We start from the raw sequence: 27,800 nt of genomic DNA, 5'->3' as shown, positions 1-27,800 counted from the left end.
CTGTATGATATTTGCTGTGTTACTTTTAATTCATCCATCCACTGCTCATCATCTTTTCATTTTATATTTTTGTAGTTCAGTAGTTTTTCTTGGTAGTAAACAAACTTCTCATGTTTAAAGAACCTGTTTTTGTGTGTTTCAAGTAAGTAAAGCCTCGGTTCACAGTCAAATCACAACTTCGGATTATGACACCTTATTAATTTATTGTGCTATGATAATTTGGTGGTGCAAATACATTTAAGTTTAAGGTAAAGTTTGAGTTTCAATAGCCAAGGTTATCTTATTAACTAATAATTAATTGTATCCTTCAACGGGTAATATACAGTATGCTACAATAGTCAAACATTCCTATTATCTGCTTTCCTGCAGCTTTAATTCAGACTCCAGCCTTGATGGCAGCATTATTAACAATCGTCACTTTAAGAGCAAAGCATGCTGGACCCAAGTACAGGACACATGATATCTTGGCAGAAAAATGCTTTAAATAGTACACTGTAAAAATTTACCAGCATTTCACTACATTTAACAGTATTATTTTACAGTGACATATTGTAATCAAGGCCCCCTGTAATATCCCAACAAATACATGTAAAAAGGACTGTATCCTTGGATTTCACAGCATTTAACTATTATTTCACAATAAGATACTGCAATCAAAATCCTCTGTAATATCACAACAACATTGTAAACATTGCAAGGATTTCACAGCATTTAATAATCATATTACAGAGAAATATTGTAATAAAAAGCCCCTGTAATATCACAACAACATTGTAAACATTGCAAGGATTTCACAGCATTTAAGAGTATCATATTACAGAGAAATATTGTAATAAAAAGCCCCTGTAATATCACAACAAAATATCTATAAAACTACAGTAAAATTGGATTTGACATTATTTAACTATTATTTCACAGTAAAGCACTGTACTCAAAATCATCTGTAATAGCACAACCCATTACTGTAAAATTTGAATTGTGCAGCATTGCACATGTGCAGAATAGACTATTCTAACCGGCGTGTGTCCTGCAGCATAGCCTACTTCTCAAACCGTCTGGAAGATTTGAACTGAGACATTCTATACACTGTAAAAAAAGATCCTAATTTTACAGGAAATAATTATTTTTTTATAGTAATTATGTTTTTTTAAATAACTTGCAAAATCCCGTAAAATTATAGATATGAACTATAAATTAACAACCCAAAACATTATTTTAAGTATTTTGACAACAACAAATAACATTTATTTCATTTTTTTTTTAAAGTAAATTTACTATATCATATTTACAGTATTTTTGCACTTTCAGAAAATACATGCAGATGTATGTAAAATTTAAATTATTATCTGCAATTAAATATGTAACTCCTCGTAATATAAAAGTGTATTACTATTATAAGACTTTAAGATATTTCTTTGTAATTTTAAGGTACCTACAAATGAAACTGTAAAAAAAAAGTGTCAAACATTTTTGCATAAATAATTTTCTCAATATTCGATTGAATCCACCACAAACACAAAATATCCAATGTTGAAACAAAAGTAAAAATAAATATGTTTTCATGAAATTCCTAACTTACTATATTGTAAACATCTACAGTTGACAATATCATTAAAAAAAAAAAAAAAATCATAGAAAGTGGAGAAATCTCTGCAGGGAGGACCAAGGTTTAAAACACACACTGTTATTTACTCAACAATAAGTCACAGTTATCCTTATTTTATTTATGTGTTATGTTGCTGTGTTTTTTTTCCCATTGGTCAATATACAGTAATAAGGGTTAGTTATAGTCTTACATGCAGTATAATGTATGGTTTTCGGATTCTGGCCGACAGCCAGAACTACGGCACTTGAAATGGAATTCAGCCATAACACGGCAGACAAGTCAGGCATGTTTGGAATGAGTCCACAACACTCCTGATTGGTTAATATAAACGTCATCGAAGAAACCTGCCAATGAGAACTGTCTGCGCCTGTCGTTCACATTTGAAACATCCACGTCAGTTTGAGCGGGTCTCCTGTATTTCTGCTGCAGGAGTTTATGGATTAATATCGGGATCGTTTTACATCTACACGTTAAATATGAGCATCGGGACGTCGTCAACAAAGAACAGAAGACTTGAGATCTGGTGAGTCCTGCGACTGTAATGGAGTTAAACATGTATTTAGAATATCCTTAGTTTGTGAATGTTTTATTTTTTATTTAAGGTTATGTTTCTTCTTCTGGTTAGCTGAGTTTCTTCCCGTTATGATTAATAGGTTGTTAAATGTTAAGAAGCCCTGAGATGCTGTTTCTTGCAAGATGTTGCGCCCGGGCTTAACAGGTGGCAGCTAACATTAGTTTACAGCTTATTGCAATGCTGCTGCGCCACCCTCTCGTCTCCAACACGGGATAATTACACATAAACATGCAGCGGGGTGTCACAGTGTTGTCGCCAAGTTTATTGTAAAGTTTCACAGCTTTCTTACAGCGGAATCCAGTTAGTTAATGTTCAGTTATAGTTATAGTTATGTTCTAGTTACAGCTAGCATAGCATAAACGGCTAACCGCTAACGTTTAGCTAACTTGCTAGTTAGCTCTGCTCTATATATTACAAGCTAACATGACTAGCTAATGTCACACTGTGAACTAAAATAGTTTTTGTATTTCACAGTACACATTGTACATTCACAGTAAATTACTGGCAACTCTTTTGCATTACTTTCACAGTACACATTGTACATTCACAGTAAATTACTGGCAACTCCTGCATTGCTTTCACAATAGAAATGTAAAAGTACAGGCCCTTGTTGTAATGCATGTACAACAAAATGATGTAATTCCCCAGTAACATACTGTAATATCACAGTAATTCCTTAGTCATTGAAGCTGTGAAGTTACAGTATACAGTTTTACCTTTACAATAATGCATTGTAATATCATGGGTGTGAAATTACAATACATTGCTGTGAAGACATTCACAGTAAATTGCTGTGAATCTTACTGTGAAAGTCATGCAAAATTTGGCCAAGTATTTATTGTGAATTCACGGTGAATATTTTTACAGTGTAATCAATCCAGCAGAAAATAGCAGAAGGAAATTACAATGAACAAAAATCTGATAAAAACTAACAGAAAACCAGAACCTAAACACATGCAAGAGTAATCACAAGGACGAGACACAGCTGGGGAAAACACATCAGGTGAACACAATCAGCTAATCAAACAGGCGGGAAAACACAGAGACAGGAAGTGACACAGGGGGTGAAGACTTTTCAAAATAAAACAGGAAACAAGGCAGATCATGACACCCTGCCTGTGAGTGTGAGATAAACATGACTGCAGAAGTACTTTGTACTGAGTTTTGCTCACTGTCTTTTCATATACCTGCATAAAAGATATGTGGAATTGTGGATATACGTATCATTGGCAAAATGTACTTTATTTCAAGACAAATAGAACCATAGCGATCAAAACACATTGAAGACAAATTCACTTTTACCAAATGTTACATTATATCTCATCAAGAATGTAGGCTGTATATAATATGCAACAGAAAGAGCAAATGGACTACATGAGAGCATTTCATATCTGGGACAAGCAGAAAAAGAGAGCAGGGACATTAAAACATCAAACATTTTTGTTCATTTGTATTTCCTTTTTGTTGGCATGCCATTTACTCTGCTTTATTATCATGAAAATCATGCATTTATACGAGTTTGAGCCGAAAATGTACACCTTCACCTTTAATTACAAGACACCTGAAGCATGAATCAGTAACTTAACAATACAAATGAAACAGAGAAATTCAAGAAAATTCAAGAAAACCATTCAACAGTAGACGGAAAGCCACATTTCCCACTACTGAATACAGCATTTTACTGTACTGTACATCTTAGGACTTATATACAAGCTGTACAATTCCACTGTTCTCAGAGGAAGACCAACGTTGTGTTGAGTTGGTCACTTCAACACGACGCGGTATCCATCCGTGGTTTCATCTGGGAGACAGAAAGCAATCCGGTAAACGATCATTAAAAACACAACTGGTCCAGCTACACAGGGTGTATAGGGAATGTCTGTTGATGAACAGTGCGTTGTGGAATCAGAGGTTAACTTTGATAAATGATTACCTCTTATAGTGCTGAGGATGAAGCTTGTTTCCTCCCTGAAGTTCTGCACCATCTGAAACACACAGATTCACCCATGTCAACAGATTATATCCATTCCCAAAGTGCTGCTTATCACAAGTGAGGACATTGTGTGATTTATTATCATCTATAAATCTAAATTCTCCTGTACATTCAGGCTTTTAAATATCATAATTAGCTTCTGCTAACCTGTTAATGGCAGTGCCAAATGGTCAGCTTTAGATAAAGACTTTAGGGAGAGTTTAGGATAGCCTTAATTGGCTGTCAAAACTCTTTTATTGAGTGGTAAAATGAAGGATAATGGATTCAAGATTCAATGATTCAAGATTACATTTCAAATGGATTCCTCTCTGAAGAACTCAACAGGATTAACTATAAGGGCAACGACAATCACAATATATCTGAATTTATAGGGCGACACGTTCAAAATGACATGCAATTTCGGTAAGACTCATCACTGAGGTTAAAAAAACTCCCCCCCTGTTTGGCAAAAGCAATATCAACAAGGGATGTAATCTTGTTCAGGATAAGTAATAAGTGTTTCCTTATTATAATAATCAGAGATGCGGAGCATACAGCACTTACAGGACAAAGCTGTACATGTTGGTGCCACTCATCATTATTTTAATCATTATAGTCTTTGTTATAGTCATGGGTCATTCAAGGAGGACCTTTAGACATCAAAACTTTTGAAAAATGAACCCTTTATTTTCAAATGTTCTTTTATGTATTAGAGAAAAACAGGTATCAAAGGTACACTTTTTACTAGATGTTTTATTTGTTGCTTTTTAACAGCGCTCAATGGTGGGCTGGAACTTTGAAATCAATTTTAGCAGGCCGGGCTCTCAAATGGTGCATTTCCACCATGGCGCGGAGCGCGGTTTAAGCGTGCCGTGTCGTGCCAGGCCCGTTTTTGGTTGCGTTTCCACTATGCCTACTTTTTCACCTCTTTTCTGGCCCGACAAAATCGTGGTTCTATCGGGGCCAACAACCAGGCTGAGTCGGGCTGAGTATGCTAAACTAGAGAGAAAATCGCTGGCAAGGGGGCTACAACTACAACAAGATGGACATATTTGACCGTGATTTAATTGTAATACACGTTTCAAAATGATGCCGAAGTAACAACATACTGATACCGGTTAGTAAAAACCATGAATTAATGCTTTGTCAAGTCTGCAGACAGACGGCAGGCGAAAAACCTTTTAAAATGCGTGTTGTCTAAATGGAGATCGGCTAAGCTAACGCAGTATATGCTCCGACCGTCCACACTCACAACAACGGCCTATACAGACATAAATAAAGCAGCGACTGTATTCACCATGACACAGACAGTCTGTGGTTTGTACTTGTTTAACTTTTGTCTAGTTTCTGAACAGATATGAGGAGCTGTGAGCTCTGAGTGCTAACAGCTAACGGCTGTGTTGTTTTTCTGGGGTGCTCATTGAAGATGACGTCACGGCTCCGCCTACAGTGCGTTACTATAGATACTACCCCAGTTCCTAAACTGTAATGGAAGCGCAGCATTAAAGTGAGCTGGGCCTAACAAGGCCTAACAAAACCGTACTAAGTCGAGCGAGGCCTGCGGTGGAAATGCGCCAAAACAGAGCTCTTTGGTGAACGGGTCAAACATGTGAAGAGTTAGGGAAAGTTGATATGAGACGTAAGGATACCTCGTCAGAGACTAGGACGTGGATCCCGCTGGGTTTCTGTCTGTAGATGTGTGTAATCTGCTGCGGGGGGAGGCTGTACAGCATAGCGATCTTTTCAGAGAGGTCCATCAGCGTCAGCTCCTCCAGGTACAGAGCGTGGTAGACTGCAGGGAACACAGGAGGGAACACATCAACCTGCTTCATGTACACCAGAACACTACATTTCATTCTGAAGACATCATTGCAGACTGTGTGACAATAGGCCTCTTTCTTGGCTGAGAAAATTGTGTTTTTGTTGTAATGAGAAATGTAACAAAAGTGTATAACTCTCATAATCCATTAGTTATGTTTTTTTTTTTTTTTTAAATCAATTACAAAAACATCACAGTGAAATGCAAACTTCCATAAGATCATTTATTAATAACTATGACTTGTTACATGGAGGGAAAAATGCCTGCAATAAGTGAACATAATGAGGGTCTTTAGAGGGGAGACTGTGTCTGTCCTGCACAGCTGCCGTAAACGAAGCTATCCAATGACGGTTGAGTCAATGTATCCAAATGGTGAGCGTACCGTAGGTTAAACGCCTTCTGGACACCAACATTAACGCAAGGGGTTTTAATTTTTGGTGACAAAAAAGTACTTTTCTCAGTAGGTTACTCTGTAACGGTACAAGCGACATTTTAAAGGCAGTAATGTTGCTGTGAAACAAGTTGCTTTAAAAATGAACACTACCTAACTGATGATTAATTTCTCTTAAGAAACACTTCTCTACGGTGGCTGACAGATGCAAACACGCTACAACTGCCTAAGCTAAACATTTCCATTAGGAGAAATGTCCAAAACTATGTAATGAATGTGCCAAAACACACGCAAATGTGTCAAAACACAACGGATACAGGGACACTAAAAAGTGAGGCATACAGCTGGGACCAGAGTGCTTGCTGACGTTCAGGATTATAAAGTTGGACAACTGTCTGTTGCAGAGTTAGTCTGTTTCATAACTATAACAAAATAAATGTACAGCAGATCTGCAACAACATGGGAGGGAGTCATGTGATCACAATGTTCACATAAACCCATAAAACATTTTAGGTAAGTTTCCAGTGACAGTTGGCCAACTTTATAATCCTGAATGTCAACAAGCGCTCCGGTCCCAGCTGTGTGCGTCACTTTTTAGTTTCTCTGTGTTTTGAGCTTCTTGCAGCTTTTCTTTTCTCCCAGCGTTTTGTGTTTGCAGCGTTTCATTTATGCAGCCCTTTTAGTAAACCCTGCGCATGTTTCCTGGAGTTGGTGAAGATGTTTCTTCATTTGCATGAGTTTTGGCACATTTGTAGGGGGGTTATTTGCATTGTTTTTGAAACCGTAGCACCTTTCTCCTAATGTAATGTTTGGCCGTTGTATCGCGTTTGCACCTGTCGGCCGCTGTACTTCTCCTTATTCCATGATAGTCCTTTAAAATGTTTTTACACACGTACTAAAATACGTGTGTAAATATTCAACATAATTTATAGAGATCAGAGGACACTGTATGGCACTTACTGTCTCCAGCCCCCGGCTTTACGGCAGGTCTGGCCTGCTGCTGACACACATACATGATGAGACGGGGCTGAATACACCTGGGAAGGTGAGCAGAGCTGTAGTATGGAACTGGGTAAGACACACAACAGCCTGACTTTATGTGTGCCCTCCTTTCTACTCGCTAACACTGACTTGACAGACTTAAATGCAGGTACATTTCTGTTTATCAAAGTGATCTTACTATATCTGTATTCATTATTGACATACTGCTGATAACTACTAACAAGACTTCTGAAACATGACCAGTGCTAAAATATGACACTGCTTTATTTAAAAGGCAATCACGAAAATCTAAAATAAATATATTAAAAAACACTAGTTTAATCTTTGCCAGTGCATGGTACAGTATAACAGTGTGTTCAATCATTTGGATTTTAGTTTAGGGTCAGAAGAGGATGTTCACTGAGTTTGACTAATAACATTAACCTGCAGTGGTGTGAAGTACCAAAGTACATTTACTCAAGTACTGTACTTAAGTACAATTGTGAGAGACTTGCACTTTACTTGAGTATTCAAATGTTTTCATATTTTGTACTTCTACCCCACTACGATTCAGAGGTAAATAGTGTACTTTTACTCCACTACATATATTTTATATAAATAAAATGTATTTGAAAATTCAAGTTTGATCCTGAACTTTTGAAAATACAATGATGCATTCAAACTATAAATAAGTATTTGAAAAGTTTTTTCAGGTTTCAAATTATTTAGATTCAGTTTAGCAATTTTTGGGAATAAATCATATTTACTCATATTTCAGTTTTATATATATTTTGATATTTGAGTCCTGCTTGATCAGTTCAGCAGATTGTATGCTTTCAGATTGAGAGACTGTTTGAATGCATCGTTGTATTTTTCGTACATTTTCAAAACATTACATTTTTTCGAATGATCGAAACTGTTGGCCCAGATTTAGCTCCATGTATTTTATTGTCTCACCTTCCTTTCATGGTGTTGAAGAGGCGGATCCCATCAGCTGGACCGCAGATCTGGACCAGATCCTCCCTGCTCATCCTCAACAGATCTGCACCTGCAACAACAGCAGAAGATCCACTCTGCTTCCTACCTGTTCAAAATATTCATGGTTTCCTTTCATATACTTTTTTATGTTTGAGTCACTCAGCTGTGTGCTTGCTTTCTCAAAACAGTGATGATTGTTGTGCCGTTACCTGAGAAGCTGCAGAAGAGCCTGCAGAAAGGGGAGAACCTGTGTCTCTGCAGCCACTGCTGCGTGTCCTGCGGCGAGGACGAGGGCAGGAGGTGCTACATGTCAAAAAGAAGAAGAGCCCTTGAAATGAGTCTCCAAATAATGGCCTGAAAGGGATAAGAGAGCAACATTAACACTTTCACTGCACCCTTACTTACATCGGAGCAGGCGGGCACTAGCAGCTCCCCTGGCTGGGTTGGAGAACAGTTGCTACAGAAACATCCACACAGGAAGAAAAGAGATTAAGGTGATCAGCTGAGTGTCTGTCTGTCCATTTCTAAGTGTCTACTTTTATCTCTGCACACACTGTGAAGAAGTTCAGTGATAGGAACTCGTGGTAGGCACCCATAGAGGGAGCTGTTAGCTCCATATGTTAGCATGACACTACAGAGACAGTCCCACATACTCTAGATCTCTGAAACCACAAACAAAGCTACTGAAACACAAATAATACATTTTTACATTTTGGTCTTTATTAAGATTAGATGTACAGTTTTCAGAGCTCGATTTATTAGCTGTATGCACACCCACATGGTAACATTGGGCGATAATGCTGACTCACCCGTCTGTGAAGGTGCAGGAGGTGGGGGAGCTGTGGTAGACTGGAGATGGAGTGCTGCTGCTGTGGATGCTGAGGTTCAGAGCGTCAGGCCAGGGGGAACACTGAGAGAGACACAGCAGATACATCTCAGGACAAACACTGCATGAGTAAACCAAAACCAAATATTTAGAAATCCCTATTTTATTACAACAATGGATCAAATGACTTTGTGTAAGGTAATAGGTGTTGCATGCAGTAAACCTACGAAGGATTAGCACTGAACCTCGTCAGCTATGAAGCCTTTAGTCTGTGTTGCCCTATTTGTTGTTGTTCTAGGCTCAAAACTCTTCTCATCTACTTCATTTCCAACATACAGAAGCTTCAATAAACCACAGCAGCACATGCAGACTGAGTTCAAAGGGCAAAATAAAAATGCAAAAATATTTCTCTAGTGAGTAGGTGGAGCCCAAAACTTCTTTTTGTGTCCTTACATTACCATCTTCAATGAATAAGACATGTCAGTGTTTTGTTTTCAGCTTACCCTGCACCCAAAATATATTAAAAAGCCAGCTTTACAATAAAAACAAAATATGCAAAAAACATTTTGACAACTTTTACAATCTGTATTTATAATAATACATATTTTTGGGTTGTGCAATATTTTGGTTAATTGTAAATCTAAACAATGGCTGCTTGTTTATCAAAGCATGAATAATCGTAAAAAGAGAGAGAGAGAATAGATAATAATGAATGAAAATCATATGGCTGGTAACCTTTACCAAATTAAATGTATTAAAGACTTGAACTTAAAGACTTTTATTTAGATTTGAACACTGTAATGAGTTCAGTAATAGATCTAAGTGGTTGTTTCAGCACTGTCCTTCAGGGACCTCTCTGAAGTCACACACATTATTGTTTCCCCGCTTCAGCTCTGATCAGAGGCCTGTACTACGAAGCCGGATTTTCGCTTAGCGAGCTAACTTCAGGGAAAAATCGGGGGTTCCGGTCCTACGACGCTGGTTCTCTTTTTAGCGGGCTAGATCTCCATGGTAACTTATGCTGAGTGGCTAACCTGCTCCGGAGCAGGGGCCTATACTACGAATCTAGTTCAACATATCCTGGATATGTTTTGAGTTATCCGGTTGACTTAATCCAAAACAAACACGCTCTCGCTAAACGGTCCTACGACGCTGGCTATCAACTCGATCGCTCAAGCCAGCCGTGTCCTATCTAGTTAGGTGCGCGTTCACATAAAAGGGGTGGTATTTGGAGCGATCGACCAATCACAAACATGGACAAGCCGCGTACTGACAGCGCAGCGCGTCATACTTCCTGAATGAAAAGTCAACTAATATTAGACATATGAAGAAGTTAAACTTTAAACATCCATGACTTAAACACTTTATTCAGGATAAAAGCCACATGGCTGCACCTGCAAGGTGAATACAGCTGGTAACAGAAAAAGCGTTTGAATGCGTACATTAACAGGTTTATGATATCACTGCCCCGTCTAAGACACGATCTGACTTTAATTACATTTGACTCAAGTGTTTCGTCAACTTAATGTGTTGCTTAAAATAATACTTCTGCATACAGTATGTGACACTGTAACCCCTAGATTCCACCGGGTCCGTCTGCGGCGCATTACGGGCGCGTTACGGCTGCGCCGCGGTGCTCACGGCGATCGCGGCCACTCTAGTCAATGGGTGTTATTCCACCACACGCGGCGCGTTACGGCTCAGAAGCGTCCCAGAAGCGGCTCGGCGCAGGGCTCCTCTAAAATTAGGATCGAATCCTATTTTTGTCGCGGCGCAGCCGTAACGTAAGGTCGGGCAGGCAGGAAGTGGAACTTTCAGAGCATATATAGCATATATATATATAGATATATACACACACACAAACTAATTTAGCAGACCCTATCCCTCCGTAGTCTTTCAAGTAGGAGGAGAAATGCCAGCGTTCTCCTCCGGTTTACAGGCACTGTGTAAATTATATATATAGAATAATTATGATGATGAATGCATTTTTTTACCACTAAAATACAGCAACACATCTTTGATTCATGTCGTTTATAACTGGAATATTACAGTTATTATTAACTTTGTCTGTACAAAGTAGCCTGTCCAGGACATATGCCCAAATCAACAAAAACTGCGAGCCGGCAGGCAAGACGCTCCGCTTCTGAAATGCTTCTGAAACGCGCCTGGTAGGGTATGACGCCGGAGGAGGCCGGACCAAAACTGCAACGCGGCGCAGACGGACCCGGTGGAATTTAGGGGTGTGCACGGCCAGATACGGCTCAAGAAGCTGACTCAGATAAGGAAATATATGATACATTATGATGTGATGTGATATGATATGAATGATAATGGGACACATCGACGTCTGCACTCACAGTGCCGTGGACTGTAGGCTACGTAATGTTACTTTGATCCGGTTACTTATGTTGTGGCAGATATTTAAGTAAGCTTTCTTAACGCTAATGTTATAATAGTCAGATTGCTCTGAAGATGGGAGGTGATATTCTATTCATTTTCACGTTCACACAGTCGGTGATTTTGGCCGGCCGTCTTTCCTGCAACGGCAGTTTAAACTGTATTTCCTCCGCACACTGAGCTCTGATTGGTCAGCAGGCGGTGCTTTCACTGAGTTGATCTCTTATCCTGGAACCTATCCTGCTCCGGAGCAGGCTAGCCGTTCAGAATAAGTTATCTAGCCCACTCAGCTTCGTAGGACCGGAAATCCCTGAAGTTAGCTCGCTAAACGAAAATCCTGATTCGTAGTATAGGCCCCAGGTTTGGTTCCAGGATAAGAGATCAACTCAGTGAAAGCACCGCCTGCTGACCAATCAGAGCTCAGTGTGCGGAGTTTAAAGCTATCAAGTCATATAGAGTGGCGAAGTCCCTCCCCTTCCGGTTGAGCCCCATGGGACCTTATTTCGGAAAAGTTATGCATTGAAGTCAATGGAGAGAGAAAGATTATCTTTCGATCCCGTTTGAATTGTGCCACGAATTACACATATGATGTTTGTCAATTTAAAAGATAATTTTGCAAGTCAAAAAAATTAAAATGTGTCGTAAAACTGTGAAGTAACACATTTGTTTGTGTGAAACGCTAAATGAACTACATCTCTGGTCAACAACACACGTCACCAAGATGGCCGTCACTACTGTCTTGTCAACAAACGATTGACTACCCTCACTATCACCACAATGAAACACGTCCTGAAGAATGTCATGCAAAGCTGCCTGCCTGCCTTCCTTTGATTCTCTCTGAACTGCCTGGTCGTTTTAATGTTTAATGTCAACCATTTGTGCAGATAGCATGAAGTAGAGAAGATCGTCGATGCTAGCGTTAGCGTTAGCATTTCTCCCCCGGAATTAAATGGTGTATTATAGAATGATCACACCGGTGACAGTACTATTCAAAGGGTTCACGAAATATGACTACTACTCTTACTGTTTAACATTTTGGGTTACTTAATGTTACTTCATGTTAAGGCTAATAAAAATGACAAGGCTGTAATGCTAACTAACGTGCTAGCTACTAGCTAGGTAGCTAACTTGATCAAGCCACTCCTGGTCCTTTCATCAGACGGGAAGCAAAAGAACGAGCAAGACCCATTGCTGGTATAATAACAACCTGGTACTAAGCACACAGGCATCTTGTTAAAGTTATCTTATCTTAGCCAGCGCCATATAGATAGATTATATCTATATTGCGCTGATCTTAGGTATCTGAATGGTGGAGGTAAACAATTGTGACATCACTTACGCGACTCTGGGATTTGTAGTCTTTCTAGTTACGTATTTTTCATAGTCTTATATTTCAACAGTTTTACGACAAACTGTGACTTTTTTGACATGGAAATGATTTTTTAAGATTGACAAACATCATATGTGTAATTCATGGCACAATTCAAACGGGATCGAAAGATACGTTTTCTCTCCCCATTGACTTCAATGCATAATTTTTCCGAAATAAGGTCCCATACCCCGGAAGTAAGTGGGAGGGACTTCGCCACTCTATAACAGGAATCAAGGAAATACAGAAAAACTGCCGTTGCAGGAAAGACGGCCGGTGTTGTATCAAATGATGCACCCCCATCATGAAATGCACCCCTTGTCACGGGAACGCGCATTTGTAAATGAAACGTTAAGACCTTAGAACGATGCTTAAAACGAAAAGTAAACGTCTAGGTTTTTTTTAATGGTAATTTACAGAGTGTGAGTCGCTTAGTGGTAGCTCATATAGTCTTGATTCTTGTGGTTAAACTTTTCGCTCCGTATTTTGATGGTAGTGGTGTCGAATCCTGGATTTTGCATTCATTCGTCACTTCTTTTTCAGTAATTTTTTTATTTAATAGGCTATGTGTTTTTTTTAAAATTGTGACGTCCTGTCTGTATAGGCCTACACGTGCTTTAAAATGTATTGTTTAATTTTACGTATTGTTTAATTTTACATATTTGTCATATAATAAACAAAATATAACGTATAATCTTAACGTTTCATTTACAAATGCGCGTTCCCGTGACAAGGGGTGCATTTCATGATGGGGGTGCATAATTTGACACAACACCGGCAACAATCAACTGACTGTGTGAACGTGAAAATTAATAGAATATCCCCTCCCATCTTCAGAGCAATCTGACTATTATAACATTAGCGTTAAGAAAGCTTACTTAAATATCTGCCACAACATAAGTAACCGGATCAGAGTAACATTAAGTACAGTCCACGGCACTGTGAGTGCAGACGGCGATGTGTCCCATTATCATTCATATCACATCATATCACATCATAATGTATCATATATTTCCTTATTTGAGTCAGCTTCTTGAGCCGTATCTGGCCGTGCAACACTCACAGTGTCACATACTGTATGCAGAAGTATTATTTTAAGCAACACATTAAGTTGACGAAACACTCGAGTCAAATGTAATTAAAGTCAGATCGTGTCTTAGCAGTGATTTCATAAACCTGTTAATGTACACATTCAAACACTTTTTCTTTTACCAGCTGTATTCACCTTGCAGGTGCAGCTATGTGGCTTTTAACCTGGATAAAGAGTTTAAGTCATGGATGTTTAAAGTTTAACGTCTTCATATTTGTCTAATATTATAGTTCACTTTTCATTCAGGAAGTATGACGCAGCGCTGTCAGTGCGCTTCTCCATGTTTGTGATTGGTCAAATGTTGCTAACTCCGCCCCTTTTATGTGAACGCACACCTAACTAGATAGGACACGGCTGGCTTGAGCGATCCACTTGATAACCCGCGTCGTAGGACCGCTTAGCGAGAGCGCGTATGTTTTGGATTGGGCCAACCGGCTAACTCAAACATATCCAGGTTAGGTTGAACCGGCTTCGTAGTACAGGCCTCTGGTTTGTCTGTCTGCGAGATGAATGACAAACCACATTAACACAGTACATGAGTCACTGTACATTCACAGACACTAAAGTGATGCAACCAATGATTGACAGAGCCACTGAGGTGTGAGATGACTTTAGGCTTCGGTGCTGCTGAGATTAGATAACACATGTATTCAGATCAATAAAGTTGCAGCACTACAATGAAAGCAAACAAAGGCTCCTCTCTGGTATGGAATGTGTCCGGAGACAGTGGGGGGGGGGGCTCACCTCTTTGAGCACAGTGCTCTCATGAGACAGTTGGTACTTCTCTCTGTCCTGCAGCGCCTTCTTATCAATCTTCTCCCTGTCGGTCTTCAGCTTGCGATCAGCTCCTTTAGGCTTAAAAACATCAAGATGGAAGTGTAAACACCTGACTGAATGTGCGTGTATATGCAAAAACAAAAATAATTCAGTCATCTTTGGGGTGTGCATGTTATAGACTACGAATGCAGGCGTTAAGAGAGCAGTAAGGATGCCAGGAAATGTTTTATATTTGTTACTTATTCAGTCTCCCTTTGTAACGCTCTAACCAGAGTTAGTGATTGATAGAAAAGTGGAAAGACTAACGAACAAGTTCCTGATGAGTTTGGTTTCACATGGTTATTCTCAATTCAGTCTGCCTGTTTTGAGGAGAGCATACTAATGTATGTTTTTTACATTAATACATTATAAACAGGGTTGGTTGGGTTATGAGTATATTCGGTTACAGTTACTAGTAAAAATAATAAAAAGTATCACATTATAAAAAGTATGTAATCTGATTACCTTCCGTTACTTTTGGATTACCTTAATGTCAAATGCAATGCAAATAAATATAAGAGAAAATAAATATCAATAAGATGTTTTTTATTAAAGTGTATTATGTAAGACAAATGAACAATGAGACCTTAGGTAGAAGAAACCAAGATATTTAGGATCAGAAATGTGTCCTCTTTAAAACGGCCCTCACAGAATAGTAGATTACAAATGCTGTTTCAGTTACATTAATTAAGAGCAAACACTTTATTGTTGTTTAATAAATCAGGTGTTCAACTCCTGCATTAAAATAAAAGGCAGTATGTCTTCCTATTATATACACTACCAGTCAAAAGTTTGGACACACCTTCAAATTCGAATTTTCTACTTTGTAGATTAATACTGAAGACATCAAAACTATGAAAGAACACATATGGAATTATCTAGTTGACAAATAAGTGTTAAAAAATCCAGAATATGATTTATATATTATATTCTTCAAAGTAGCCCCGTTTTGCCTTGATGACAGCTTTGCACACTCTTGGCTTCTCTCAGTCAGCTTCATGAGGTCGTCACCTGGAATGGTTTTCAATGAACACGTGTGCCTTGTCAAGAGTCAATGTGTGGAATGACTTGCCTTCTTAGGCGCCGTTTACACGAGGAGAAAACTGCTTGTATCTGCATAGTTTCGCGTGCGTATAGCCCTATTATTTACACGAGGCCGATAGAAACTGACCCCACAAACGATAACGGGTCCCAAGGTGGATAGATTTGCAAACGAAACGCTCTGGGGGGTCAACCGAGTCCGTGTAATCACCTCTATACGAATATTTCCTGAAAAAATAGCGAAAAAAAAAAAAAAATAGCACCTCTCCTGCTCACTGCTGTAGCAACCATCAAAAATAGCTGTGTTAATTAAACGCACAAGGGGTTCTTGAATGAAATAATATTATAAAAGGCAAACCAGAATTGTTAACGCCCAATATACTCCTTAAACAAAATAAACAGAGTCAGATTTCATGCATTGATCCATTATATTGACAAAGGTGCATCTCACCCGGTGTTTGTAGAGAATATCTCTCTTTCTGAGCCGTCCTCTCGATGCAATATCCACAGAGACGTGCTTCTTGGTTTCTTTCAGTTAACTTCCCCGTTGCATTTATCCATATGCTGAGGAAATGACTATATCCCGCTGAATACCAGCAATCGCCACACACACTGACTTCCTCCTGTCAGTAGCTACTGCTACTGCTACTGCTACTGACCATGCTACAGATGTTAGTGCAAAATCTACAGCTCCTCTACCACAACCATCAGCAACAAGTGGACATGGAGAATTACATGACCTACATGAAATCTGTACTTTGGTCTGGTGAGTCCAAATTTGAGATTTTTGGTTCCAACCGCCGTGTCTTTGTGAGACGCAGAGAAGGTGAGCGGATGGTTTCTGCAGGTGTGGTTCCACCGTGAAGCATGGAGGAGGAGGTGTGAGGGTGTGGGGGGGGGGGGGGGGGGGCTTTGCTGGTGTCACTGTTGGTGATTTATTCAGAATTCAAGGCACACTTAACCAGCATGGCTACCGCAGCATTCTGCAGTAGCCAGCAAAATATAAAGTATATTCTGGATTTTTAAACACTTTTTTGTTTACTAGATAATTCCATGTGTTCTTTTATAGTTTTGATGTCTTCAGTATAAATCTACAATGTAGAAAACATTTAAATAAATAAAAAACTTCGAATTTGAAGGTGTGTCCAAACTTTTGACTGGTACTGTATATATTTGTATTTGGTATTGTATCATTGTAATCCAGCTATAAATCCCCATTTATTTATTTTTTACTAGTAACTGATAACGCATTTTTTTCATGTAACTGTCAGGGAGCAGTTACTGTTATTTTGGATCCTGATTACGAAATTCAGTTGGATGTAATCCGTAATTGTCAACAGAGTGGTGCAGGAAGGAGTCCTAAACCCGGAAGACAACTTAGTATTTTGCCTCTTTTGGTTCCCTCATCTCAAAGTCAACGTTTTCTGAATTAGTTTTTTGTGGTTTGAAGCCTGATATCTGATGTGTGGTTAATACAAGCTGAAGTGGTTCTCAGGTTTTGTTCTACAACATAAAATACCTCAGTGCTTGTGAATGTTTGAAGATTCTATGTGTGATTAAATAGACGACTAAACATCATCACACCGAACTTTAGCCGCCATTCGCTTAGCGGTGGTGTTGCACAGCCATGTGATGTGATTTTGTACTTATGGTGTTTGCTTAACGCTTCAAAAAGTGGTGTTAATATGTGGAGATTATCCTGCTGAACCAAACGGGTTAAATATCATGACTGTGTGTTTGCCACAACATTTATTTTCTGCATTATACCATATGCAATGGAAAAATCCCATTGCTTTTTGTAGAAAGAGCCTTTGTGATGCTAACTTCCAGGTCAGCCTCCACAACACGTCTTCACTGCTCCACTCTATTCCCTGGTCATGTCATGTATTTTATTTTCTGTCTGTGTCTCCCACATACCATCACACCTTAAAACTGATAGCATTATTGCAGAGTCATATGTACACAAAGACTGAAGACTGACACATTTCCCTCTGAGCCAGGTGTTGGTGGTTTTCTCTTAAAGGGGCTACAGATTGTTTTAAGATATATTTCTGATGCACTACCTGGCCCAGTTATTAAAAAAGCAGAACATAACTTGGTACAAGACACATGATGACAACAGGCAGGCAGGTTTCATACCTTGAAGACTTTAACCTGGCAGCTGGAAGAACTGACATGCTCCATGTACTCCCCGTGCTCATTGGTGCTGAAAGTGTCCACCTGGATACGAAACGGCACTCCCTTCTCCCCACCGTGCTTCCTGGGGGTGAACTCAGTGCTGATGCAGTTGACCTGAGAAGACACAAGACGACAACAGACGGAGTGTCAGTTCGTGAGCAGGCTTTGGAATTAAATGTAACGGGATTAATCAGGAAACTAAAAAAGCAACTGTTTTTGTAAACTCTACTATTCTGTAGGTCTAGCCTACATTTAAGAGAACACATTTTGTATCCTAAATATCTTGGTTTCTTCTTTTCTAAGCTCACATTTTTCTGTTGTCTTACATAATACACTAAAGTAAAAAACATCTTAACGGAAAATAATCAGGTTAAACTAGTCATTTTGTAACTAGATTAGTCATTTTGTAACTAGATTACCCCTGTGTGTGAGAAATGTATGAAACACTCCTCCAGACGCTGAATATGTACCTGGATGAAAGCAGAAGCCTTCTTCACAGGGTCCCAGAGGAACTCGATGGTGTTCAGATGCATGGGGTGTGAACGGGGCTCCAGAATCCCCTCTGACAACGGGATATCTGCAAATCATCAGTCAGTCAATTTGCAATTGTTATAAAGCCGGAAAACACATTGTAAAAATGAGCTTGTAGCTATGAGCGATGGAGTCCTGACTGAGTTTTCTGTTGGGACATCTTCAGTTATTTCTCTTTAGATATTCATATCTAAGTTGGCATGTCTTTGTTGGAAAAAGGTGATGTCACACTCTTACACGAACCAACTATAAGAAACAATATATGAATGAAAGATGTTTGAACCGTATCAACAGGTGAGAAAAGGTGTGAGAATGAGCGTGTATGATGACTGATTTACAGTAGGTGAAGCTGATAAATGCAGGGATAACTGCTGAGTCATATGTTCCTGGAATAAATGCTGATAGCAACCTTCCCACAAAAATATAAATCCTGTTTTTAGTGGGTGTTTGGTCGAGTGGAAGAAGTGTCATTATTTCGCTCTGGTTGAAACAGCACTGTGATCAGTGATCTTTGACCTTGGTTGAATCACTGAGCTTTGACCTACTCACAGTCCACTCACCTATATCCAGGATCCGGTCTCCAGGTCGGTTCCACCTCCACCCCTCCAGCTGCTGGTGCTCCATATACTGCAGCCGGCGGTCATGGAACACCACCCGCACGATGCTCTGTGGACAGATCCGGAGTTCAGAGCGGAGAACAGAAACATCTGGAGGGGGCAGGTCGCACATGGCCAAACAGCTGGACTGTTGGGCAATGTGCCAAAGGCTCCCCTCCTCATTGAAATATACTGAGGCAGGTTAAGGAGGAGCAAATGTCTCAAATGTCTGCATGTGATGCAGCACCAACAAAGACTCTTAAATCAGGGCTCCCACACACAACGCAACTTAGGATCATCAAAAAGCTTCTGCTGATGTTCACATGTACAAATGTTTGAGGTGTGAAATAGTCAGAATCTTATCTTATGATCTTAAAAATGATTGTCGAATCAAAAAGAGTTTTTGGTTCTATAGGTCAATTTCCAATTCACAATCTTCAAGTGGTGTGGGAACCCTGACCAAAGAACGTCTCTCAGTGGACGGCATGTGCTGCAGAGCCCTCAGCTTCTGTTACTAACTTTGTGCTGGCTATCTAGCATATCGGTCAACATATCAGACAAAACACAAATATTCCTCTCCCTGCTCCTAAGAGAGGGGTCTCTTTAAAGGGGCACTCTACCAGCTCTGGTTTAGTTGGCTCGTCTCCAGGAGTATTTATTAAAAGAATAAGTCCCTGATGGTGTAACTTTTCAACAGGAAGCGTTTGTTACAAACTTTGCAAGTGAGTCTAACAAAGGGCACTATCCAGTTGCATTAGGGGAAATGTAGGATTTGTGACAATTTCATTCATTTTGAATGATATCAGCGAATTAAAAAAAGTTTGTTGGTAACTTATGTTAAAGTATGTTTAGTAAATAAGGGAAAATGTTGGCGGTATTATACATGAAGAGTGGTCTCCTGTGTAAATGTCCTGTGTGTGTTCGACCCATCCACCCTGACATCTGTACTCTCCCTCTTTTTAGTCGCCCATCTTCTTCCTTAACTCCTGTTATTGTTATTTCTGCCATTAGAGGTCACTAGCTAACAAAGTTGAACCCCCTGTGGTGATCCAGCTTACCAAGACTTGACAACAGCCTACTGAGCCAATAAGGAGTTAGTTACCACCTTAAATCTCTGGTCTGATGACAACCGATAAAGTCCATTTAACGGGCTGATAACATTCCAAGCATGTGATCAATTCTGTGGACTGAACACGGGCCTCTGCTGCTTTTTTCACCATTCCTATTGAGCTGCTTTATGAAAGCACTGTGGAGTGCCTCTTTAAAGCAACCTTGTGAAGCCTGCCAGCACATCAAATAAATCAACAAATTAAATTAACCACCTGCAACAACATGGGGATATTTCAGGCCTGACTGAGCAGCGCGTCATGTGTTTGCAGAGATGCCACCTGTCCCATTCCTGTGTTTCTAGGATGCTACCGCTAACTTTACAGTCTCAAGCTAACGCAGCCGGACCACAGAGACATGTCAAGTGGATGCACTCACACAGAAAGGAAATAAAATGAGCTCTCCTTACTCTGAAGTGAGTGTGTGGACAAATGCCCTAAAACATCGGAAATCTAGTCACAACCTGTGTACAAAACAACGTTGCATGGCAGAAATAATGCTGCTAATGGGTTTGATTCAGAAGACATGGCATCAGGAATACAACATTATATTTGTTTATTTCCATTAAAAAAACATCCAGAAGTAAAATTGGTTTAAAGATGCCGAAGTCTTTCTGAAAACAATCCCAGTGATGCAGACACAAGCAGATTGGCATGTTCATAAGAAGAGTGTACAGTAAAGGAGTGAAGGTCAGAGGAGTTGTGTGTTCGTGAGAGTTTGTTAAATCTAGGAAGGAGGAAAGGTACGTTTGGGTGATGGTACCAAGCTCATTGAGGTGGACAGTCCACCCCTGAAGTGGAAGGGAGGTTCAGGGACCTGTGACAAACCAGGAAATGGCTACATAAAAAGAGACAGGAGCAGAAAGAGGTCATGTGTAGGTCAAAAAAAGACAAACACAATACCTTACACCTACCTTTACATATTTGCAGCTTATATCTGTATACTCCACTAGTTTTCTGTTAAGCATACGGATTTCGTAGGACTGACCTACATTTTAAAACATTAAAAAAAAACCTGATTAAAATTGAAAAATGAGAAATCAGTCAATCAGAAAAGAGGGGCAGTGGAGATAGACATTAAATCAAATTAGAATATGTTAAGGCAGATATCAAGGCCAGCCACTGGACAACTTTGAACCTTCTGATCAAATATGAAACTAAGTATTATAATACAAATATCCTTTAAATAACCACAGGGGGACACTAAGACTATGAATGCTTTTGAAGGCATGGTATAAATACTGATTATTAGTCATTACATGACATCTTAACATGGCAGAGCAGCAGTTACTGTTAATGTGTTTCAAACCAAATGACTGTACAGCAGATATGCAGGGCAAACTTGTAGATGAATAAAGCACAAATCAAATGTCTCAGAAACAATCAGCAGGTTCAGAGGCAGAGCGCAGTGAGGTCGGAGCACATTTTGGCAAGAAAAGACAAAAGAAAGAGCAAAAGAAAAAAGAGGGTGAATTAGTATGACAGCAGACACATGTAGAAGCTCATGTTGCATCAGATCAATCATTCATAGGGTATGATTTGATATCTTTCAAATCTTTCTACCATGATAACAGCAGGTTGGTTAATCATTGTCATTTATGTCATTATGTTTATTACACTATATTCCATTGTTATATTCTAGGACAGCAGTCTGTGTGTTTAACAACTGTCTTCTAAAAACAGAAAACGATGGAAGAAATACATGGTCGTATTACATTCAACATATACATATCTGAATGTTGAAAAATAAATATAACGGAATCTATAACATTGAGAGATTTACTTTAAAACATGTCCTTCTTTGTGTTACATTTCCCGCTCTGAAATTTCCCCCCAAAAAAAAAAGTAATTTCAAAAACTTTGACAAATGTTGAAGTTTTTAACAGAACACAAATTCAAATCAGCAGAACATAGCCCCCTACCCATTTTGCCAACTAGCATCATAACATTGGTTTGATTTATCAATAGAATATTTGTTCCAGATCTAAATGTAACCACAGATTGTAATTTGAAAGAAGGTCAAAGGGTTTATCTTTATCATTCATAAATCATCTATGAGTAAAATATCCTCTAGCTTTTCAAACATGACATTAAATGTGTGTGGTTTGACATTAAATACAATATCTGAAAGTTGAAATGTTGGTCAGACAAAACAGGCTTTTACTTCATAAAAATAAAATAAATATGATGGCGTTAAAGCATTGTTCTGTTTGCCTTGTTGAGTTGTTATCTCTGCACACTCTACAGGGTGCCAAACTTGGGGTATAAATATACATTTGTGATAAATTGATAAAGATTTAGCCCAACCCCAAGGCACAATGGATTTGGAATCCTGCATCAGCGTTAATGTAAGCCTGGTGCTGCTGCAGGGAACATGTGACAAAATGAGCTCCATTCAGTCAACGTGGACCAATCACCCGCGGCGCAGATAGCTACCTTGGTTGAGATAAGTGAGGGTCTCCTCCTGCTGCTTCACAGCCGGAGAGGTGGCCGCACACAGGACCGCCTGCAGCGGGCTCCTCTTACACACACTCTCAGCCGTGAGCCTCGCTTCTTCATCTTTCAAGAACGGTGCCAGGGCCTCTCTGAAAGAGCAGAGACAAGAAGAGGGGCTGAGGACGGGAGGTCACCATCCGTTCTCGCTTTATCTAATCGTTTAAGCATAGAAACAAAGGTTAAAAACACAATGTTACTCATCTGGTTCAGGTCAAGAGGTGGGGGAAAGTCCATTTCATCTATGTTTGTTGCAATGTTCCATTAAAGGAGATAATTGTATAAAAACATTTCGATGACATTGTTTTTCGAATTTCACATGGCAGTTTAATTGGAAAAATATTAAAATACTTTAAGGAAAAAATGCTGCCGATGTCCAAATGTATTGTAAGCACTCTGAGCACTTCTACTTCGGTATCTTCTTGTGCATGTAAAGTAAACGCCGCTGCTTTGCAGTGACACGTTGATTAACCTGTCGTAAATCAAATGTTTCCCAGTGGAATCCAGATGTTTCTAAAGGTTCATGTGCTTTACCTAATGTAACTAGCAGAGTGCTGGTGGTAGGACTCGGGCTGCGGGTGGCAGAACAGCATATCCTCCAGGACGGTGTCTTCTGGTGTCCCGGGTCACAGCGGGGGGTGGGGGGGGGGTGGAGTCAGACGGCTTCCTCAGGGCTCCGCTCAGAGAGGTTTGCAGCCAGACCTCAGCGCCTCCTCTTATATGGTCCCTGTGATGTCATCAGTACTCCCACTCTCTCTGCACCTTGGATGACCTTAGAGAGGCGGAGTGTGCAGCAGCCCTCCCTCCCTCCCTCCCAATGTTTAGCGGGTTGATGCATTAAGAGCAGCATCACCTGACCAGCTGTTGACACGGCCAGCAGCTCCCAGTCTACTCACAGTAATGATGTCTGGAGGAGAAGTTTGGAAAACAAACATGGAGGCGGCTGAAGGATTCTGGGGAACAGAGAAGGGCAAGTAGCCTCCAAATAATATTACACCAACAAATAATAGTTAGTATACTGTATATAAAATAATAGCAATAGTGGATGGATGCTAAATGAAACTATTCAGATATTGTAGAACAGTAAAATAATAATACCACACTGTGGAAATGTTACAAGTAGCCTATGTGAGTTTCATCAGGAAAATTGGTTTGTGGATTCACTCATAACAAAACTACTTTTTAATAAACTAATCATATTTTGTGTGTAGAAATAATCCAGTGTCACACATATAGAGTGCAGAAATAAGTGCAATATTTACCTTTAAGATGTAGTGAAGTAAAAGGATAAAGGAGCATTTAAAAACACCATCCTTCAGTTTATCACAAACACTACAAATCATCTGGAGATACATACCATGGTGCATCAGCGCACAGGAAGGGGAGGAACAACTGCATTTGAAGCGTAGCGTAATTAAAGCTGACTGATACATGTCTCGGAGGATGACAGGATGTGTGAAAGTATAGTTTCATAACATGGAAATACTCAAGTTAAGTACCTTGATCACATACTTTAGTTGAGTACTTTTGTTTAGTTACATTCCCCCACTGATATGCATGCTTCACTGGAACATGTGCTCCCAGCTGCAGCCTGCTCTCAGAGCTGATCTCAGGTCAGCTGACTCTGCTGGTTAATGTTCAGCCCCTGCACACCCAGACAGCGCCCCCTGTGGACGCTGAGGTTCAAGCTGCAGGCAGGAGAAACAAGAATACATGCTCTGAAGATTAAACTCTGTGCTGATCATTCTGGGAGGAAGAAGCAGAAACACATCCAGATCACTTCTTTGTTGGTTTATTTCTAGAGCAAACAATTTCTTTACATTGTTGCAAACCTATCACAGGTGGAAGTAAACAAAAAAAAACCTTCTGTACAGTTTATCATGAGAGAACAAAATAAAATATAAATACAGGTCTGAATATTACATGAGCGACTGAGACAAAAGAAAGACAGTGTACTGGAGAACATGCATAGTGAACAGCTGTTTCTATAGCAGTAATGGGATTACATATGCTCCCCTGAAGAATGGCAACTCTCCCCTCATGCCATGTGTGCATCTGCTTCAAATGGCTTCAAAATCAGACAGATTGAGAGGAGTCAGGAGGAGGGAATAAGGTAGAGAGTAGAGAGGCATGTTACAGTGTACAGGGCTGCATGTTGCCAAAACCATCTTCAGCACCGCCACTTCAAATGCTGCTTATCATAACACATACGTCTGTACATTCATTTACTTAAATAACCACGGTTGGCCCACTCGCAGTGGATTCCCTGAATGAAACACCACTCAAATAAAACAGTGAGTCACAAAGCGTCCATCCAAGGACTCGGTCATTTGCTCGAACTCGAGAACAGAATTTAAAAGGCGTAATGAGTCTGAACCCTTCCTACCGTAGAGTATCATGGTGAACCAATAATCAAACATCTGATCAGATGGAGGAAACCTTTCCTGATCAGGGATCCATGGCTGGACTCGGAGCAACATCCAACATTTGAAAGCTTCCTCAATCTTAACACTGAAACAAAAAGAGGTGTGACTTCCACCAGCTTAAATACACGGAACACATGGTTTATGTTTGTACCTTTGACATACATGTGGCTGATGTCTGGGACCACCTCCTCTGCTCATACAATCATCAGAGAGGAGTCACCTGATGATGTCACAAGTGCACTTTAACAGCCAATAACCCGGGCCCTTTAAAACAGCATGTTGGCATGAGCTGCAGGCTACATGCAGGGTGTTTCCGCTAGCGTGCAAAAAGGTGATAGTCAACCTGTTTTTTCTTTGACATTATGTAAAACTTTGCGAAGCAGTGGTCCAAAAGTGTATGTACAAAATACTGTTATTAGTGGATTCAGAGTTATTGCAGAAGCTGTGAGGGGAAACTAATACTGTATTTGCACGGTCACAGGTCAAACCGGGTCCCGCAGATTCACATCTTTTAGAGAGCCAAGGGTTACAGTGCTGTAAGTCCACTTACATTAGTGTGGAGTGAATAAGGCCTGGAAAAGTCTTATTGGTGTCTCCGATCACTCGTCTCCCCGCTGGAAACATCTGCAGTATTTACAGCAGGACCTCCTCCTCACCAGAGTCTCTGCTGAGCAGCAACCTCACAGATTTACAGGTAAGAAGCCACACACTGGAGTGGTGAAAGCGTGTTTAACAAAAGTGTCCAACAAAAGGAGTGCAGAAGGTTCTGTGGGAGAATAGGGGCAGCACAGCTTCACAACACGTCTTCTGCTGAGTGTGGATTTCAAGACAAATTCTACTTGAATTGTGCAGTTCAACAATTTAATCTTCAAATGAAAGAACTGCACTATATTTGAAGGATTGTCAATTATTTAGCTGGAAGGTTTATCTTTGCTGCTCCCTTGTTGAGTGTACAGTAGCTAATGTTTTTGGGAAAGGGGGTTCAATTGATTTAGCCACTTCATTAAAAAGAAGCTTTAAACAAAGATTATAATTGGTTAAACAGGAACAAAAGAATGCTCATACAGTACGCTTTCTGTAAATGTTTAGATTTGTTGTCCTTTTTTGTCTTCATTTTGTTTTGAAGCTCCCTAAACCAAAATCCATCCCAAAACATAGGGGGCTTATTACCATCACTGGGCCAGCCAAATGACATCCCAAACTGCAGTCTATCTGACACAGGTTCCTCCGCTCTGGTTCGGAATATTTCCCGGCGTCTGCTATGAACTCTTTAATATACCTAGTGTGAGAGCTGGAGGAAAACAGGCTTCAACAGGAAAAGGGAGGATGAAAAGAAAGAGAGACATTTTCTATTTTCCAAAAGAGATCAACTGTTGTTTCCTTCCCCTTCAATCTAAAACCAATCCACAGTTACATTCAAACGTTTCTAGAGCAAAATCAGGGAGGAGGAACTGAAGGACTGGTTTCTGACAGGACGTCCTGTGAGCTGTTGTGAGGAGGAGGAGGAGGAGGAGGAGGGGGGGGGGGGGGGGGTCCTTCTGTCCACTAGCTGTGGGAGGACACGTCCGAGGAGCTGCTGCTGTTGCTGTTGGTGGTCTGCGCTCGCTTGATGTACAGGTTCAGTAACTTCATCTGGAGACAAGATAAGAGACGGTCATTACTGTGGAGATGTATCTTTTAGGTCTCATAGAGTTCTTTGTACACTTCGTTGGCTCACTAGCTGCGACCCAGAGGCTTTTTGACTGTCTATTGTCAGGCAAAGCACGAAGGTTACCTGTTAGAATGAACATGTCTTGTGTCCCTTTGTTTCCCGCTCCTGTATAAAGGACTTTTGTGTTCTGTGTGATTCGGTCAGATGCTGTAGCACTAGCTGCTGCTAACATCTGGCCTTCCAGCTGGATATAGATCCTTTCTGTTAAATGCTTTAACTCTTCATTACATAACACAACTCTGGTTTCAACTTGTACATTTGTCTATTTCTCAACATTAGGTGATTCACTCTGGAATTTCAACCACAGTCATCTTCCCTAAGTATAGCACACATATAACAACAAAGAAAATAACATCTCTGCTGTGCACTTATGTGCAATATGTGTATATACTGCTTTATAATTATTATTATTATTATTATTATTGCTGGCTGCTTAGTTAGACAATTCACCTGCTGTAATACATCAGTAAATAACTGTGTAGTATATACTTCCACTTTTAATAGTGCTATCACACTTGAGTTATTTAGCAGGGACAGTGCACATTAATAACCCTTTCTGTAAATGTGCCAGTTAGCCAAGATGCTATTTTTCCTCTGTAGTCGCTGGACAGATTATTACAACAATTATTTCATTGAAAATTACAAGTTAATACAATCAGTAAAAACATGCAACATACAATAACATACAATACGGTAAATACTAATAAAAAACAATAAAACATACATATTACATAGCAAGAAGACAACAACAGGCTGAGGCAGACAGAGGGTTGTACAGTGCAGTAGGTCTGCAGACTTGCAGTTGACCGTAGGGTAATAACCTGTCAGAGGTGAGGTGAGGCCAGGGATGATCTTGTGCAGAAGGCAAGCATTTGCATGTGTGAAGATGTTTTTGCAGG

The 27,800-nt window shown here is 39.9% G+C and overlaps 2 protein-coding genes across 9 annotated transcripts in view; both read right to left on the bottom strand.

Annotated features, from left to right (window-relative positions):
- Positions 1-2,421: 2,421 nt before the first annotated feature.
- Positions 2,422-24,451, bottom strand: tfcp2l1 (transcription factor CP2-like 1). Of its 5 annotated transcripts, none has more exons than XR_004556227.1 (15): positions 23,299-24,451; positions 22,708-22,856; positions 21,186-21,259; positions 19,130-19,235; positions 18,509-18,615; positions 18,000-18,152; positions 14,748-14,858; positions 9,131-9,231; positions 8,727-8,778; positions 8,531-8,624; positions 8,301-8,427; positions 7,323-7,430; positions 5,802-5,944; positions 4,114-4,165; positions 2,422-3,981 (listed from the first exon to the last, which is right to left on the bottom strand). XR_004556227.1 is itself a non-coding variant. In XM_034134202.1 (15 exons), exons 1-15 carry the CDS (start codon positions 23,355-23,357, stop codon positions 3,944-3,946), a joined length of 1,443 nt encoding a protein of 480 aa, XP_033990093.1. In that variant the 5' UTR covers positions 23,358-24,451; the 3' UTR covers positions 2,422-3,943. The 5 variants fall into 5 exon arrangements, 2 of the variants coding, with proteins under 2 accessions (XP_033990093.1, XP_033990094.1); XM_034134202.1 differs by having other exon boundaries at positions 7,323-7,399; XM_034134203.1 differs by having other exon boundaries at positions 7,323-7,399; positions 8,301-8,391.
- A 91-nt stretch (positions 24,452-24,542) lies between these two features.
- The window catches only part of clasp1a (cytoplasmic linker associated protein 1a), a 94,875-nt gene continuing 91,617 nt past the window's right edge, over positions 24,543-27,800 (bottom strand). For all 4 annotated transcript variants that reach the window (XM_034134198.1, XM_034134200.1, XM_034134201.1 and 1 more), the window contains one exon: positions 24,543-26,822. In XM_034134198.1, coding sequence (XP_033990089.1) covers positions 26,736-26,822 — 87 coding nt within the window. In that variant the 3' untranslated portion in view covers positions 24,543-26,735. The remainder of the gene's footprint in view (positions 26,823-27,800) is intronic.

The sequence above is a fragment of the Trematomus bernacchii genome, unplaced genomic scaffold (assembly GCF_902827165.1).
Source record: "Trematomus bernacchii unplaced genomic scaffold, fTreBer1.1, whole genome shotgun sequence".
In the NCBI taxonomy this organism is placed as follows: domain Eukaryota; kingdom Metazoa; phylum Chordata; class Actinopteri; order Perciformes; family Nototheniidae; genus Trematomus; species Trematomus bernacchii.
Note: the sequence above shows the minus strand (reverse complement) of the source record. Positions and strands in the feature narration are given on the sequence as shown.